We start from the raw sequence: 16749 nt of genomic DNA, 5'->3' as shown, positions 1-16749 counted from the left end.
CGCGAGATACTGGAATAGGAAGGTGGTGAAGGTATAAACAAGACACAAGTAGAAGTATACCTCAACACACAATAGCTGAGTGGTTGCAGCGCTCTGGGAACTACCACAAGGCTCTAGGTTCAACTCACACAACAGGCAAGTTTTACCTCTTTTTACCCAAGTGTCCTGGAATGCTGGAAAGCGTACCAAGGCCACTGGGCTGCTGTGCCAAGGGCATAGGAGCGATGCAGAGGTGCTGGGCGCACTCTGACACTCCCCCCTGAACCAGCAGCTCTAGCAGACTCGCTCCCCCCCAATGCCTCAAGTCCCATGAGATGAGAGAAGCGCTGCACCTTGGCCACAGGAAGTGCCTTGGTGAGGAGATCAGCCACCATGTGGTCAGTGCCCACATGGACAGGCTCAATGAGCCCAGACTCGACCTGATCCCTCAGCCAGTAGAAGCACAAGTCCAGCTGCTTCATCCTCCCATGGTGCTCAGGGTTCTTGGCCAGAGCGCATGAAAGCAACATCTTCAGCGCTCCTGGGCTCAAACTCCTTGCTGAGGTGAAGACCAGGCTCCATAGGCGTCAGGACAGCGTTGCAGGAGCCCATACCAAAGCGATCGAGCACATCCTGAGTGTAGTGACGCTGGGAGAGAGCAATGGTGCACTGAGAGCGGTCCCTGTCAATCTCGATGCCTAGCAGCTGAGTGGTGGGGCCAAGATCCCTAAGCTTGAAGCGCTGAGACAGCTCGGTGACGCAGCGATCCAGCTCTGCTTCAGACGACGAAGCGAGCGTCATGTCATCCACAAACACTGGGACCAGCACCTGCACTCCTCCCCTGGTGAACACGTAGAGTGCACTGTCAGAGTAGGTGCGCTTGAAGCCCATCTCGAGCAGAGCAGCATGCAGCTTCCTGTTCCACATGCGTCTACCCTGCTTGGTCCCATAGAGAGGACGCTTGAGCAGGCATACCTGGTCCTTGCCACCAATGTGAAAGCCCTCTGGCTGACGCATATAGAGCGTGACATCCATGTCCCCTTGCAAATACGCTTTGGAGATGTCGACAGAGCGAAGGTGGAGGTCATGGATGGCAGCAAGGGACAGGATGAAGCGAATGGTGGAGAGGCGGACAGTGGGAGCGAAAACCTCGAGGTAGTCGAAGCCAGGACGCTGGGGGAAGCCTTGGGCAACCCTCGAGCCTTGTGACGCTCTATGGACCCATCAGCATTGCGCTTCAGCTTAAACACCCACTGGCTTCCTATGCCTTCTCCCCTGGAGGGAGAGTCACAACCTCCCAGGTCCCATTGGTCCAGTGAGCGCCCATCTCGTCTACACAGGCGTCATACCAGAGGGGATCCTGAGCAACAGCCTCAGCATAGGTCCTGGGCTCCTTGTAGGAATCACCCTGGAGCGCCAGTTCCTTGCCATAGGCCTCCCCATGCACAGCTAGTGCAGTGTCCGCATCCTCTTCCTCACTGTCTGGGACCACCTCCACCTGCTCATCAACAGGGACAAGCGGCTCAGCAGGCCCAGCAGGTGCAGGCTCAGCAGGGTACAAGCGAGGCTTGTCCAGCTTCCACCACTGGGTGGTGGCAGTCCTATCCCTGGCAGAACGACGTGTAGGGGCTTGAGGCGCAGGGACAGAGCGAGCACGGCGAGGAGGAGTACTGGGGCGATCTGGAGGGGCTTGACCCTCATCAGCATCACCAGGAGGTGAAGGAGAATGCGAAGGCGGTGGAGGAGGCGTTGGGACACGGTTGTGAGCACCTGGGACGTCCTGAGGACGCTCCTGAGGTGCAGGCGGCGCAGGTGGAGCACCATTCTCCCCCCCATGGCCCAATGGCTTATCAAGCTCATCAGGAACATAGACACCCACAGGGGGTGCAGGGGAAGGTGGTGGGTTGCTCCTAGGCCTAGAGAGGCCAGCGAAGTAGTGTTCATCGAAGTCAGCACACTCTAAGATGACAGTGCGCTTGGTGGTGGGGTTGTAGAACTTCCAGCCCTTGTAGCTGTCAGGATAGCCAAGGAAGACGCACTTTTCCACATGGGAGCCCAGAGAGCGACGCTTATCCCTCTGCACATGCACATAGGCAGTGCAGCCCCAGACTCGGAGGTGGGAGACGTCAGGCTTACACCCATGCCATAGCTGGTAGGGCGTGCCCTCTGTGACTGCCTCAGTGGGCAAGCGGTTCCACACATGCACCAGAGCAGCAAGGCACTCCCCCCAGAACAACTTGGGCAGGCCAGACTCGTTCAGGAGAGCAGTGATGCGCTCAGAGAGCACATTGGCACGTTCAGCAACCCCATTCTGCTGAGGGCGATTGCGAACAGTATGCCTGCGCACTATGCCACACTCCTCTGTGAAGGCGAGGAACTCGTTGGACATGTACTCGCCTCCCTTGTCATCCTGCAGGGCCTTGATCCTGCGCTCACATTGGGTCTCAGCGAAGGCTTTGAACCGTTTGAAAGCAGCAAAGACGTCGGACTTGGCCTTGAGAGGGACAACAACACGATAGCGAGAGTAGTCATCGATGAAGGACACCCAGTAGCGATAGCCAGACATGGAGAGGTGGCCGACATCATGGACATCTGAGTGCACGAGCTCGAGGAGGGCAGTGGAACGCGAGGGAGAGGGTGGAAACGGGTTGGCACGCTGCTTACCTGCAAGGCAGGGCTCACAGATAGGGTCAGGGCGCTCCTTGGAGTCCAGCTGCATGCCAGTGACCCAATCGCGCTCTGACAGAGCCTGGACACCCCCCAAGCTGTGGTGGGCCAGTCTGCGATGCCAGAGGGATAGATCAAGAGGCAGAGTAGAGGATACTCGGTCAATGGCTCTGTTACACCGTCCAAAAGCGCACTGGTGTTCTGGTTGATGGTAGCAGTGAACAGCACAGTGTTGGAGCGAATGAAGGACATAGATTGAGCGGTGATAGTGACAGAGAAGCCATGATGACGAGTAAGATAGAGTACAGAGAGGAGATTGGAGCGCAGGTCAGGTACATGCAGCACCCTACTAAACTCTACAGCCCTCGCTTCCTTCCCTCCCACCCTAGGACAGACCACCACAGACCCCACACACAGTGTGGTCAGCAAGGCGAAGTGGCATGCGCATGGGTGTGTAGGAGCGTAGCCAGTGACGATGAGGGGTCATATGAGAAGTGGCGCCTGTGTCTGCAATCCAGTCAGCATCTGCATCGAGCTGGAGAGGACAGGTGGGACTGGTGGGGGAAGGAGAAGAGCAAAGACTTGCATTGCCAGCATACTCCACAACGGCCTGAGAGGCCGAGGGAGGGACAGGAGCAGTGGAGGAAGTGCCAGGAGCGCTGGGAGCAGCCTGGGCTTGGTTGGCGCGCTGAGAGCGACCAGACTGGTTGTCAGGCTTCCTAGAGCTCGACTGGGCCTTGAGCTCGTTCTTAGCGCGTCGAAGGGCGAAGCACTTGTGGAAGCAGTGGTGGGGCTTCTCACAGAACGAGCAGAGGAGCTCCCCAGTGCAGGTGCAGTGGTCGAGGGAAGGGGCAGAGCCAGAAGAGGGCGCCGAGACGGCGAGGACAGCCTCTGAGGAGGCCACAGGCGCTGTAGAGCGTCGAGTCCTGTTGTTCTCCTCCTGGATGAACGCTTGCACCACAGCATCCTTGTCCAGAGTGGACTGGAGCATGAGGCAGAGACAAAGTGAGAGTACTCCTCAGGGAGAGCACGAATGAGCGCCATGCAGGCCAACTCCTGGTCCAGAGAGTCCAGAGTGTAGGCAGGAGGGCGAAGGTCCTTGATCCTGGCATAGAGTGTCCACCCTAGCAATGAGGGAGCTGAGGGACTCCTCAGGACGCTTCCTGAGGGCGAAGAAGTCGTCGAAAGCGTTGAAGCGAGTGCCAGGGATCTTCTGCTGATGGACAGCCTGGAGAGCGTCCCACATAGCAGTGGGGTCATCCTCCTTGCCCTTGACATGGATGCGCTGTTCCTCAGAGAGGGTGAGCATAAGCTCGCCAGCTGCCTCCTCCTGACAAGTATCCTAGTGCTCAGCCTTGTCAGGATCCTGAGGATGCATCTCAGTACCCTTCAAAAGCCTGTAGAACCCCTTGGAGCGTGCTAGAGCGCTGAAGTCCATAGCCCATGATGATCCTTGGTGAGGGCCTTGATATGCTTGGAGGCGTCGGCGTCAGGCATGGGGACAATGAAGAGGTGTAGAAGACGATGGGAGAGCAAGGGGACAAGTAGCTTGGAGTTCTCCATAGTAAGCCAAAGAGGAGAGAAAGGCGAAATAGGGGCAAAGTTGCGAGGTACTGGATATGGAAGGTGGTGAAGGTAGAAACAAGAAACAAGTAGAAGGATACCTCAACACACAATAGCTGAGTGCAGGGTTCAACAGAGCAGGTGGCCAGATTACAGGCTGCCCAATGGTAGGTCTTTTCCATCCTGCAAGATGCTATCAGGCATTCACCTTCATTCAAAGTTTGCAAATCAAAGATAAATAAAAGAGTTGTTGTGACCACCAGTACAGCTACCAGTGCTGCTGCCAATATTATTGACTCCTCCCCAGCTCAAGGCACCTACTGACAAAATTTTCAGGTTCGTCTTAAGATTTCTTGGGCATGTATCTTGCAGCTCTCTTTATTTGAGTGGAACATACAAAGCTCACTCCCAAGAGCAAGCCTTTAATCTCTTTGCTACTTCAACCTTCTTTTTTAAATTATCAAACATTCTTGTATACTTGGGGTTCCAACCTCAGCATGATTATTACAATGAAAACATTGGTTTTGTGGTGGATAAATTTTCAGCAACAGAGTGAGTCCTTGTATTACTGGTCTGCACAACACTTCCCCATCCCCTCTCTGGCATGGCATTGGCAGCCCAGTCTTGCAATATTTCCTGGTGGCCAATTTGCTGTTGGAAAACATTTCTTCACTTCTGAGGGCTTTGAGCTACACTACCTTCACAACAATACCTTGGCAGCTTCAAACATCATATTCCTGAGGAATTAAACCAGTCTGCCATGTGCATCACTGAACCAAAGCTGCCCCAGTGAGGGAAACTACAAAATGGTTCTGATGGAAATAATTTTGGTTTCACCCAATTTTATTAGCCTAATCCATGGCTGAAATGCAATATTACTACTGTTGTTCAGAAAGTAAACAGCAATGTATGCAATCCAGTTTAAGCCACCCAAATGTCTTTTTAGATGACACTATGCTTTGAAACCCAACTGTAATACAAGAATCATGTTTTTGAGCTGCTAATTATTTGTAAACATTTTCAAACAATGCAAAATAGTATGTTTTTTTATTCCTATACCATAGCCTTGAATTAATCTCCAAAAGTCTATTATTTCACATATACATTCAACAGATTTTCCTCACCAATCCATTTTATTGGTGTATTGTACAATAAAAAATGATGGGATTTAAGATATGATATTAATGGTATATCTTTGGCATCTAAACTCCATTATAATATACACTGGTGGTATGTATACACAATAACCATCAACTTGTACTACACTTGATAGGCTGTGCTACATAAATAAGCATGGACTACAACAGTAAAGTGTCCAAAGAGAACTCTATTCTGCTTATACTGAATGCAGACTTGTATTATTACACCATGCTATTTTTAATAAGCAATATAAACTTGTGCAATTATTGAGAAGGAGCATGCAAGTATTATGGTGATACAAACTTAGATTTTAACATTTAAAATCAAAGTGATATCATGATTACATCAGGCTTTGTCAATTGCAAATAGTTGTTGTGTGTTTTATTCATTGTCTCTTCTGCATATAGCAGTCAAATATACAGCTTGTAACACATATCTACAACAAACTAAGTTCATCAGTAGAAGCTTATTATCAATAACTAGTATATTGGTTCTTGCTATTTCTCTATCAAGCAAAAGTGTGAGATAATAAGAAAGAGCAACTTTGAATAGTTGTGATTGTAAGCCTTCCTTACCGTATAACACTTTGAGCATGCTTGTTAGTGTTTTTCACCTTTTTTGATTTAAAAAAAGGTCATACAGTCAAAAAGGGCTGTTCCACTGTAATAAACTATTAGTGCATATCAAATATATTTCCTACATACAAAGTAGCTGAGTGCATCCTTGAGAGTTATGATGAAAATTTGGGCCCTTGAAAAGGTGTCTTCAATACAAGCACCTGGAACTCAGTGAATGTGTGCAAGAATGGTAGCAGAATATGAGCTGCATTAAACTTTGCTATTAACAACATAATTTCATTTCTGTAATAGATGTGGGCATTATTTCTACCAAAATACTTAATTGCCCCAAATTGAGCTTTTTATAGGCTAATAAAGACTCACAAGAGTAAACTCAATGTCAGGACCTAATCCTAGATGTGGTGACTCTGGGTGAAGGAGAGGATGAAGAGGAAGGCAAAGATGAAGGGCTACAGCTCCAACAGCAATGGCAAAGCTGAGGTTAATACCAGCATCTCCAGTTGGGGTAAGCCACAGCAGCTAGAAAGCAACACCTACAACAGCATAGGGGCAGGAAGGAAGAGATCTCAATACAACCGAGACAGCAAATGAGGCACTATGCTAACTAATACAACAGGCAACTCACCTAGTCCCAATAACCAAGAGGTCAAGATAGAGAACTAGGCAAGGCTTGGTAGAGATGTGGTTTATATAGCAAATCGGAAGGGGGCAAACAAAGGTAAACATAAGCATATATCTGGAATGTTCTGGAAAGTGCTAGCATAGTAGAGTGAAATGAAAAAAAAGGAACTACTGTCTGTTTACATTCCTGACACTCAAGTCACTTTAGGAAAAGCTGCTAGGTCATGGACTCTATAGGGGTGCCAAAATCTTAATCACAGTTCTAGTTGCAATGTAGGTATCTCAGAAGACTGAGGTGAACATTCAAATTGAGAAAACTTTATATGTAACACAGACATAAGGCTTGTATTACATCCGGGTATGGTAAAAAATGATCATCCATAAGGACATCATCAGATATGTTCTCTCTAAAAAGTACAACTGTTGCAAAAATGATGTAGCTTTCATAGAGAGACATTGTCACCCTTGGCAAGGAGAGAAAGGTCATGAACACTACTCTCAATAATTATTCTATTCAGAGACCTATTTCAAGCTTGAATACATTAATGGAGGAGTTCAAGGGGACAAAATAGAGCATAAAAAGGAGCTGCTCATTACATCCAACATGATCAGAATCATCGAGGCATGCTCCTCTGCATGACTGCTCCTGGTCCCTGAAGATCCCGCTCCAGTGTCTGTAGGCATCCTTCGCGATCTGCTCATCACCCCGGCAACTGGCATCCTGCGAGGACCATCCACGAGCAAGTTCATTGCCTGGTTCATGGCGGACGTGTGGTTGTCCAACTTGAGGAACAAATTGTCCCAGTCCGCCGAGTAGTTGTGGATGAGGGGCTGGAGAAGCCCCATCAGCCTGGAGATTGCTTCAGTGAGCAACTCCAGCCCACTCTGAGTTTCCTGATGAAGTTCAAGGCAATTAGCAAACCACGAAGACTCAACCAGACAACTTACTGGTGCTTCACCCGACTCCACCATATCTTTGCATTTCTTCTTTGATCTCCGCATCTTCTTCGGCTTGATCAGCCATGTCAGATCATCATGGTGGCACTGACAATGCGCCGCCTTGCATGCCTTGCAAGACATTTTGCACAAACAGCTCTTCCTTGGTGGTTTGCAGGCGATGCCGTGGTGCGTGCACTGAGAGCATGGCCCCTTCTACTTTGTGGCCAGAGTCAAAGGACCCTTTGGGCCACCTTCGCCTTCTTTGTCGTCTTTGTCATCTTCATTGTTGTTGTCCTCACCTTTGGCATCTTTGTTGTTGTCATCCCACTACCTCTTCTTTCCCTTCCTCTTCTCCGACCCTGCTTTGCCTTCACCCTCCTTGTTCCGCTCGTTGCTGGACCTTTCCTCCTCATTGGACTTCTGCTCGTTGCCACCTGACGCCGGCCCTTTGTTGTCCATGTCCATTCTGCCCTCCTGCGTTGCCCTCGTTGCCTCTTCACGCACCCTTGCCTCCTCCTCCGCGTTCTCCCTCTCCCTTCACTCCAACTCCTCACACTCCTTCTCCACTTCAGCGTGCCTTTGCTCCTCCACCTTGCACTCCGTGACCCTTTGCGCTTCCTCAGCTACTTGACGCACATCGAAGGCATTGTTGACGGTGTTGAGGCAATCCTTGGCGCCTCTTTAGAGATCCTGGAGCACGGGAAGGTTTTTGCACTCACTGGACCAGCACGTGCAAAGTTCTTGAACACAGGTAGGAGAAGTCTTCGAGGACTTTGATGTCCCTCTCAAAGACTGCGAAGTTGACAGACATCGGATTGTAGTCAACATCAATGGCTTGACGGATGGCTGTGAGGTCAAAGTAGATTGTGTTGACTGCGTTGGACATGGTGGTTGAAAAGATGAAGGATCCTTTTCCAAACTCACAAGATTTATTCCCTTGCAACAAGGTTCAAACTCCACTTCAATTCCACTGGCTTCACTCAGCACCCGAACCCTTGACCCTACTATGTGTGTTCACTCCACATCACACTTCTTCACGTGCCATCTTGTTGCCACTGCTTTGGTCCTCGTGGGCTCAGACCTAAGAGGGGGATACTGTCACACCCATGCATCTCCGGTTAACCTCTGATCCATGTTCGCTCCTTCAGTACTGCTTTGGTATCTTTGGCAGCTACGGAGTAGATGCTAACACACTTGGGAATTATCAGTCAGCATGTTTTTTTGTGACCAACTCACTCCACATTCTACCTGTCATTACTTTACACCTGTCATGATTCTGCAGTTACACCTGCCATGTTTTGTATTCTTACAACCTTCGGTCTTCTTCAGTGATTACTCATGATATTCCACACTTACTCCAGTAGCTATGTGGAACTTATCTGAAGATCTGGACTTATGATATAAATAGTGGTAGCATTTGACTTGTATTTGATAGTATGAATATCAATTTACTCCTGCCCCAACATTCTTGTGGCCTTTGACATTCTTTCGTGTTTGTTGTCTCTATCCAAATCATACTCCAACTCAACTTGACATCGACTTGTCATCTCCATCGTGATCCGCCATACTTAGCATTCTCTCCTTGCTTCTACGCGCATCTCCTTTACCTTCACTATCTCCGGTTCACCTCCGGTCCATCTCCATACTTCTTCATACCTTCGCTAGCATCTTTGGGACACGGTATCCCTAGTGGAGCATAGCTCGAATGTCCCGGTTCTCCCTGCACAGACACAGTGTTGACACTTGCGTGAAATGAGGCTCGACTAGAATTGATTAAACTATAGTAGAATATACACAGATAGGGGAGCAATACCCATGTAGACTACTAGGCCTCAAATGCACGTAACTACAAGTTCAAAAAACATACCAAGACCTACAGAACACAGCGAGCCGGCCAAAAGAAACAAGCACGAGAGAGCACAAAGTCAAGCGAGTGAGCAAAGTCCACAGCAGAGCCAGAGCAACCAAGATCGAGCGAGTAGAGTACACAGCAGCAGGTCCAAAACATCCAAGAAGCGGCGGCAAGAAGGGAGATCAATCCAACAAAACTAGTGGCAAGCACCATTGACAAACGTGTCGCTTGTCAGGTCCCAAAGGTTTGATGTTTCTTATAGAGACAATGTTAGATTGATGTACAGTAGTGAAATAAAATGCTTATCAGGTCTTTGACCTCGGTGCTATAAGCCTGTAAGAATATAAGTGGATGAAGAGAATAGAATAAATGATGCTCACCTTGCGCTGGTTTTTGCTGAGCCCATTATCCCAGTATTTCTTGAAGTCCTTCTCTGTATGCTTGCCGGGATCAAGGGATGGGTCCCTGAGCCACTGGTAGGTGCAGAGGATTCTATGCAAAAACATTAGCAATGGAAATGAATATAGCATGTACATACCATCTGCTTTTGTGATTTGAGGACTTATAGACATTCTCGCTGGCTGTTGCCACAGTGGTCAATACTCCCTTGACATTGCACTGAGAACACGTAGACGTGCTGATAGCAGCAGCCTTGGTGGAATTTTCTTCAAGGGAGCTCAGTGCCTCAACTGCCTGCGAGGCAGCTGTATTTTTGTGGGAGCTTGTCACCTTTGGCTTCAGGGAGGGCACATTCTTTGCAGCCACCTTCAGAAGGCCAACCATACAACAAATAAACTACCTTTGTTTGCCTTGGACAGCATGTCAACGGCAGTGCTGTCTTGCTCCACCGCTGTGGGCAACTCCTGATGAGGTATCTTGCCCAAAGGCAACACCTGACGAGGGCTCTCTGCTGAAAGAAAAAAAAACATGAGGATATAAAGGTGCATATATGTGTGTCACTTACATGTGGCACGCGCATTGGGAGAGTCAGATGCAGTTGCAGCATCATCATCGGGTGTAGAAACACTGCGGGGGTTACAACGACGAGTAGGATTGACTGTAAAAAAATATGTCAGTTGTCAAAAAATGCCTCTTGCCAGCCCTAACTTGGACAAAAAAACACATTATTTATTGGATTTGTTTTTGATGTGGCCAGGCTTTGGCCTTATCTATTACATAAGCAGACATGTGACCAAGCATGTGATGGGTCTGGACCATGACATCATATGATGCAAGGATCACATAATATGGCATGCTTATATTACTATGTACTTGTATTCCTAATTAGGCAGGAGCCCTACCTTTAGTTACATGGTCTATGCACAGCTGCCCAGTAGTATATAAGACTGCAATTGATGACCCAGAACTCCAAGAGTTCTTTTGGATTTCCCCTTAGCTTTGTTTGTAAACCTAAGTCTCAAGTCCTCTTGTCGAGGCATCTACTTCTGCCCAAGCCCCATCTAGGGTTAGGGCTAGTTCTTCTCATCATCATCACTCCATGTTTGTGTGTGCAGTGACTCCCCTAGTTAAGGGTTGCTCACACCAGTAAGGTAAACACATATAAGAATAAACTATCTTTGCAATGCTTCAAATGTGCTGCGAGTGCGTCATTGCCCACAGCCTTGGATGCACTCTTCTTTGCTGATATTGTGCCCTCCTTTGGCACCTTCTTGAATGCCTCAGGCCTGAGCAATCCATCAGAATCAATCCAATTGGTCCGTCAGCTGGGCAAGTTGATTGAGCAGAGCACATCAATCTTCCAGGTGCCAGTGCAGTAGCCAGCGAGTGGCCACTCATTGTAGGCCTGGCAGACAAATTCTTCAAGGTCGTTGAGGGAGAGCTGCTCCCACTTGGCTGGGAGCATGTTGTTCTTGGCCATGTTCCTCCAGATGCGCTTGACCAACTTGCAGAGCTGGTTGAGGGTGACACAAGCTAGTACCTTGCCATCCTTTGTCTCAAGAAACCCGGTAGGGCCGTGATTGTTGTCCCAATTGTTGGTGCTGCTAAGCCAGTTGTTGTAGTCCTTGTGCATCCAAAACTGCGTGCTTGGAGCATCCGCCTTGGTAAAGATGGGAATGACGGCAGTAGTGGGAGCAGTGGGAGCCATGATCGAAGGAGGAGAGTCGCCAGATGGCATCATCGCCTGAGCAGATGAAGAAGACGGGCTGCTGCTGCTACCATGCGAGGCATGTGCAGCAGCCCATGTACTGAGGGTCTGGTTATATAGATGCCTGTAGATAGTTAGTAACATGCATATATGCATGAGAAAACAAGCAGGAACTTACTGTAAAGTGTCCCACTCAAGCGTGGCTGTGTCCCACTTGGTCTTGAAGATATCTCTCTGTGTGACTGCAACAGAGAGCTTGTTCTGCAGACGATGCATCTACTGTGGCAGAGCAACCTGGATGGTCAGATGGATTGCACATGCAATCCCAGATGTTATAAGGAAGAAAGAGAAAAGAAGAGATGAAAACTTACATAGTTATCGAAGAGATGGGAAGTCAATGAGGACATATACTTGTTGGAGCTCTCGAGCAGTGCTGTCATGCTGTCATGGGCAGCCAGGTTGAAGGAGGTGGTGGTGCTGGGGTTGGAAAGATTAAAAGAAGAATCAGACGGATGACCATCTGAGGAGTGGAGGAATGACATGGATGGATGGATGGGTGATGGGAAGAGAGAGGGAGAGAGAGCAGTGAATATGACAAAAAGTTGAGCCTTGAAAGTTGTTATACTCTTGAGGCAGACAGGGGCTACCCAATGTGAAAGCAGATCTTTCATTTCCCAATGCGTGGCATAGCTCGCTGAACCGAGGGAGGCTTCCAAATGTGCACAAACTCCAAAACTCTAAACCTTTGTCTTGGTGGCGCGGGTGGCTGAGGCTCTTGGGTGACCAAAGTCAAACAAAAACATGAATAAAAGTATGGTGAACATATGTGTAGCTACTCTGCAGGGAAGTTCATACCGTCCTCATCCTGCCCTTTGTCTTCCTTGTTCCCCAGGAATGTTGCAATGTCCATACTGGGCTTTTCAACCATAAAATACCTAAGTTCTTCTTCTCCCGAAGCCAATGTTGGCTGATGCGGAATCATTGCCACTGCACCAACAATCTGCTTGATATTGACAACGTGAGTGAACTCTTCCTCCAGTAGCTTGCAAGATGCAAGCATATATGAGGATAGGGTGAGAAAGTCTGGGTCAGGAGGGGAATAAAGTTGAACTACAGCAGCACCCTTCCAGTGCTTGTGGCTGGGGTTCTGCTTGTCTTCTACTGCAAGTTGAGCAAAGTACCGGACTTTGCCCACGTAAGTTTGACCCTCCTCTTTGATCTAGAATACAATTAGACAGCCTAACATATATATAACTGCATGAAACATACCTGAACATTCCTTGAAATGCGAATGTTTTTCTGGATGTAAGTATTTTCTCACCAGGCTGATTGAATAAACTGCCCATCTGTGGGTTGTGCTCATCCCCACATCCAGAATTTAGGTGCTGGCCTACCTATCCAGTCGGAAACTACCTCCCTGTCAGTGCCTTGAGGGTTATGCAGCTGTCTAGAATGCTTGCGCAAGAGAGAAAAACCTTCCCTGACATCATAAGACAGCACCGACAAGGGAGCTGGCTCAGGATTGAGCTCTGGAATGAGAGCCTTCAAGCAAGTGATCTGGCATCGGCATACACCCTCCCAAGATAATTTAGCATACATCTTTGAAGGCTGGCAGATTTTTTGGCCAAGATTACTGATAGTACGCTCCATAGTCCACTGAGAGTATACAATTGGCGGCCCCTTCTGTATGATCTTGGAGACAAGATGTAGAACTTGATGAATACTTTGCCTGACAAAATGAAGCCGGTTCTGTTGACAAGCATAGTATAGTTCCTTGAAGCCCTGATAAAAGTTGTTGATGCATTTCTTTGCGACACAAAGATTGAGCTCAGAAATTCAGTGTTGACAGAGCAGACAAAATCCTCAGACCAATAGACAGTAGGTCTTCCAGTCCTCAAGAGGGAGCACTTCGTACAAAAGACCCAGAGCTATACCAAAGAAAACAAGCTGCCATCCCCAAGACTTATAGCCCAAAGATATTTTCTCAGCAAGATCTCAAGGCTTCCTGTCAAAGACCCGAGGGAGACAGCACCCAGCATTATTAATCTTGAGACCAAAAGCCACCCAGACATTTTTATCGCCAAGACAATTAAACGTCCAGAGCAATGGATTGTCATTCTCAGTATGATCTGCAGTCCCTCGCCAGAAAGAAATAAATAGAGAACTCAACAGAGCAGCCAGATGCATAATATTTGGTATCATACAATGGGGTACAGGGAGTGAGTGAGCTGGATTGAGCCTGAGGAGAAGACTTGGTTTAGTTAGACCGGTTTGCTTGCGTCTGTTTTTGTACTGAGTATCCGAGTGTGTGCTGACAATTAGCTTAAGATTATTGTAGTATCCTGGAGATGCTGGCTGAGGGAGATCAACTAGAGGAACATTGTTGTGATTGCAGCCTTGTTCTCTGTAGTTTGGTGCCAGCTTGAGGAGTGCAGGATAATAGTGATTACCTTTATGTATTTTTTGCCTGATGAGCCTGCAGTATAGACGGCAGCTGTTCCTACCACAGTGGTCGCACATTCTGCTGTAGTATACGAGCCTGGGGCTGTTTGCAGTGACAAAGAAATGATGAATATGATGTTTAAAAATGTCCTCAAGATGCTCATTGTATACTGCCAGTCCTTCGTGCTGTAGAGCGGCGACATGATGGTACCCTGGGAATAAAAACAAGTCGAAGTCTTCAGGACACTTCGGACCAGGAATAAAGCCACCAGGGAGTACATATTTCTTCTTGTAGCACTTGTCAGGACCATACTCGAGAATTACCCATATATAAATCCAGCAATCTGAGAGCTCAGACTGATAGAGCTGGTTGCCATTTATAGAAGACATGATGAGAATGCTGTTTTCAGTGATTTTACCAGAGCGAATAGCATCCAGATATTCCTGTCCTTGTATATAGTCGTCCCAGAATTGTATTTTACCGCCATTAGCCTGAAGTTGTTTGAGCAATTTGGCTGTCTTTTTGATGCAATACCAAAGCTCCTGAGCGCCTTCCTTACTTCTGTAGAGCGCCTGTATCATAGGACCTAGAAGAATAGTATACATCTGCCTAGAAACCTTTTTACCGGTTGTCTGAAGCACAAAAAAATCATGGCGAGCCCTGTGGCAATGAGAGAAAGCATCCAGATTAGTGTTAGGCCCAGTAAACGCCATGCACGAGTCCTAGCACATGTTGTGCTTCACAACATTGACCCCAGTCCAGATTTTGAGTAGCTTTTCAAGTTCTTCAAGCAAGGGTATCAGCTCAGCATCAGGAAAGTTCCTAGAGTGAGAGTGTCAAATATTTCTGTACACCTCCTGCGAGGAATGTTTGAGGGAAATATACATCTCTATCCCGTGCCAAACACCAGTGTTGTCTATGTCAGGAGGAGCTCTAGGAGGGTTTCTGCGCTGAGTTTTGTTACTGGGTCATCTAGAGAGGCGGTGGTGAGCATGTTAATGTACCCCATAGCTTTCTTCATCTTTTGTGTGTGCACTAGTTGAGTGGGGAGGTCGAGATCTATGTCAGCATATTCTTGAGGAGGTGGATAGTGCAGCTCAGGGAGCTCTTGTGGCTGCTCTCAACAATACTGCTGATCATTTTGTACCTATAGTATATGAGTATATGTGTGCATATAGCTGTTTAATTGTTTTACTTACATCCCGAGCATTATTGCGCTCTTCAGATTGCCTATGGTTCTCTTCTAGACATATATATCCGTCTTTTGAGTGCATGTTAGGTGCTGGGGACATGTCTTCATCTGGTACTTCCTTGACTCAAGCTCTCTTGCTTGCACGCTCATTTTCAGACATTTCAGGGCTCTCAGAGCGCTCACAACGCTGAGACAACTTCTCCGGCCACGGAGGTATAGGAGGAAACGGCCCAGAAAACCAAAGGTTGGTGCTATAGCTTTCAGAATCTGCTGAGTGGTTTTACCATATGGCTTTATATGCCAGTAGAAAGCACTCGAGGATATCATATGAGGGTGCCCTGAGTTAGCGTTAGGACATATGTAGAGTCTGTCTGGCGCTTTAGGGAATTTCTTCTTCACCATAGTCACTATACATATGTTTTATGACCCAGCTCATAAGGATAGAGAGTATTTCTTATCTTAGAACATTGTCAGAGGGGCTGTGGACTTAACAAAGTCTCAGAGAAGGTGGAAATCACTCATACACAGGGCTCTGACATATCTATGATAGAAAACATGTGTGTATTGTGTACAAACTACTGACTAGATGATAATTGACAAGGGTAGACTACAAGCAGTGCAACATCCTCGAAGACAACACACGTGAGAAAGTGGGGTAGCCGAGCTTTAATGCCACTCAATCACAATCAGTTGGCTCAATCATATTGGACCTTGCTCCGGGACTGCACTGCCCTGGATCACGCAAGATGAATATCCCACACTCACTGAGCCAAAGGTGGGTTCTTACTGGGCATTAATGCTGATGTACCTATGAGTTCTGTATCACCACCTCCAGATATGGATATTGATGTACCCTTCCCTGATGTTCAAGTACCTGTAAATGAATATGGTAGATGATCCCCCAGGTGAAGAAGTAGAGGGTGATAGCTGGTCAGGTGACAAGGAACAAGATAAATCAGATGTAGAAGGCTTGATTGGCCAGAATGCTGACAATGCACTTAACATTGAGGAGGCACCTTGGCTTCATGGATTGGGTGAGATGAGTGCAACAGATAGACTGGCTGAAGAATTTGAGAAGGAGATGTTGGATATGGGTATGTCACTGCATTATGATTGTTGTGTTTATTTCTAATAATGTCAAAGGTACTCATTTCTCTGAGGATGGTATCCATAACATCCATGCATTTAACTTCAAGGTGAATGCTCAGCTCGATGGTCAAGACTATACGAAGCTACAATGCAGTAAGCTTGTCTCCAATATCAAAACACTTCATCATCTTCAGTCTCACATGTCTTCCTTGAGTCTTATCACACCAGTCAACTACCACTGCTGTCCTAACTCCTGCATCTGCTATACTGGTGACTATCAGCACTTTGATCACTGTCCCCACTATTCCAAATCATGCTATGACAACCAGGGTTGACCTTGCCATGTCTTCCAGTACCTTCCCCATTTTCCAACTTTCAAACCTTTTTCTTGATCCCAACTCCATTTAGAAGATGTGTTATTGCAGCAAGTATGGCATTCATACCTCTGGTGTTGCTGATGTCTTTGATGGCAAGCATCACCAGGGCCTTTTGAACCAATAGGCGCAAGTGTACAGTGAGCAGCTTGGTTTCTCCTTCTTTAACCAAGCTAGCAATATTGCCCTCAGCTTGTCAACTAAT

At 47.5% G+C, this 16749-nt stretch overlaps 4 protein-coding genes across 4 annotated transcripts; 1 reads left to right on the top strand and 3 right to left on the bottom strand.

Moving 5' to 3' along the window:
* Window positions 1-3031: 3031 nt before the first annotated feature.
* On the bottom strand, window positions 3032-8373 carry CONPUDRAFT_158795 (uncharacterized protein; the record flags this gene model as incomplete). The annotated part of the gene is made up of 4 exons (XM_007775816.1): window positions 3032-3628; window positions 3701-3976; window positions 7254-7398; window positions 8207-8373. The coding sequence occupies 4 exons, from the start codon at window positions 8371-8373 to the stop codon at window positions 3032-3034; spliced, it is 1185 nt and encodes a 394-aa protein (XP_007774006.1).
* Window positions 8374-11059: 2686 nt separating this feature from the next.
* On the bottom strand, window positions 11060-11988 carry CONPUDRAFT_158794 (uncharacterized protein; the record flags this gene model as incomplete). The annotated part of the gene is made up of 3 exons (XM_007775815.1): window positions 11060-11570; window positions 11625-11722; window positions 11818-11988. The coding sequence occupies 3 exons, from the start codon at window positions 11986-11988 to the stop codon at window positions 11060-11062; spliced, it is 780 nt and encodes a 259-aa protein (XP_007774005.1).
* Window positions 11989-12278: 290 nt separating this feature from the next.
* CONPUDRAFT_158793 (uncharacterized protein) lies at window positions 12279-15181 on the bottom strand (the record flags this gene model as incomplete). Its single annotated transcript, XM_007775814.1, has 2 exons — window positions 12279-12665; window positions 15089-15181. The coding sequence occupies 2 exons, from the start codon at window positions 15179-15181 to the stop codon at window positions 12279-12281; spliced, it is 480 nt and encodes a 159-aa protein (XP_007774004.1).
* Window positions 15182-16190: 1009 nt separating this feature from the next.
* CONPUDRAFT_65253 (uncharacterized protein) lies at window positions 16191-16505 on the top strand (the record flags this gene model as incomplete). Its single annotated transcript, XM_007775586.1, has 1 exon — window positions 16191-16505. One exon carries the CDS (start codon window positions 16191-16193, stop codon window positions 16503-16505), a length of 315 nt encoding a protein of 104 aa, XP_007773776.1.
* Window positions 16506-16749: the final 244 nt, after the last annotated feature.

Source organism: Coniophora puteana (assembly GCF_000271625.1).
Source record: "Coniophora puteana RWD-64-598 SS2 unplaced genomic scaffold CONPUscaffold_15, whole genome shotgun sequence".
Classification (NCBI taxonomy): domain Eukaryota; kingdom Fungi; phylum Basidiomycota; class Agaricomycetes; order Boletales; family Coniophoraceae; genus Coniophora; species Coniophora puteana.
The sequence above is the reverse complement of the archived record's forward strand: the minus strand, read 5'-3'. Positions and strand labels throughout refer to the sequence as shown.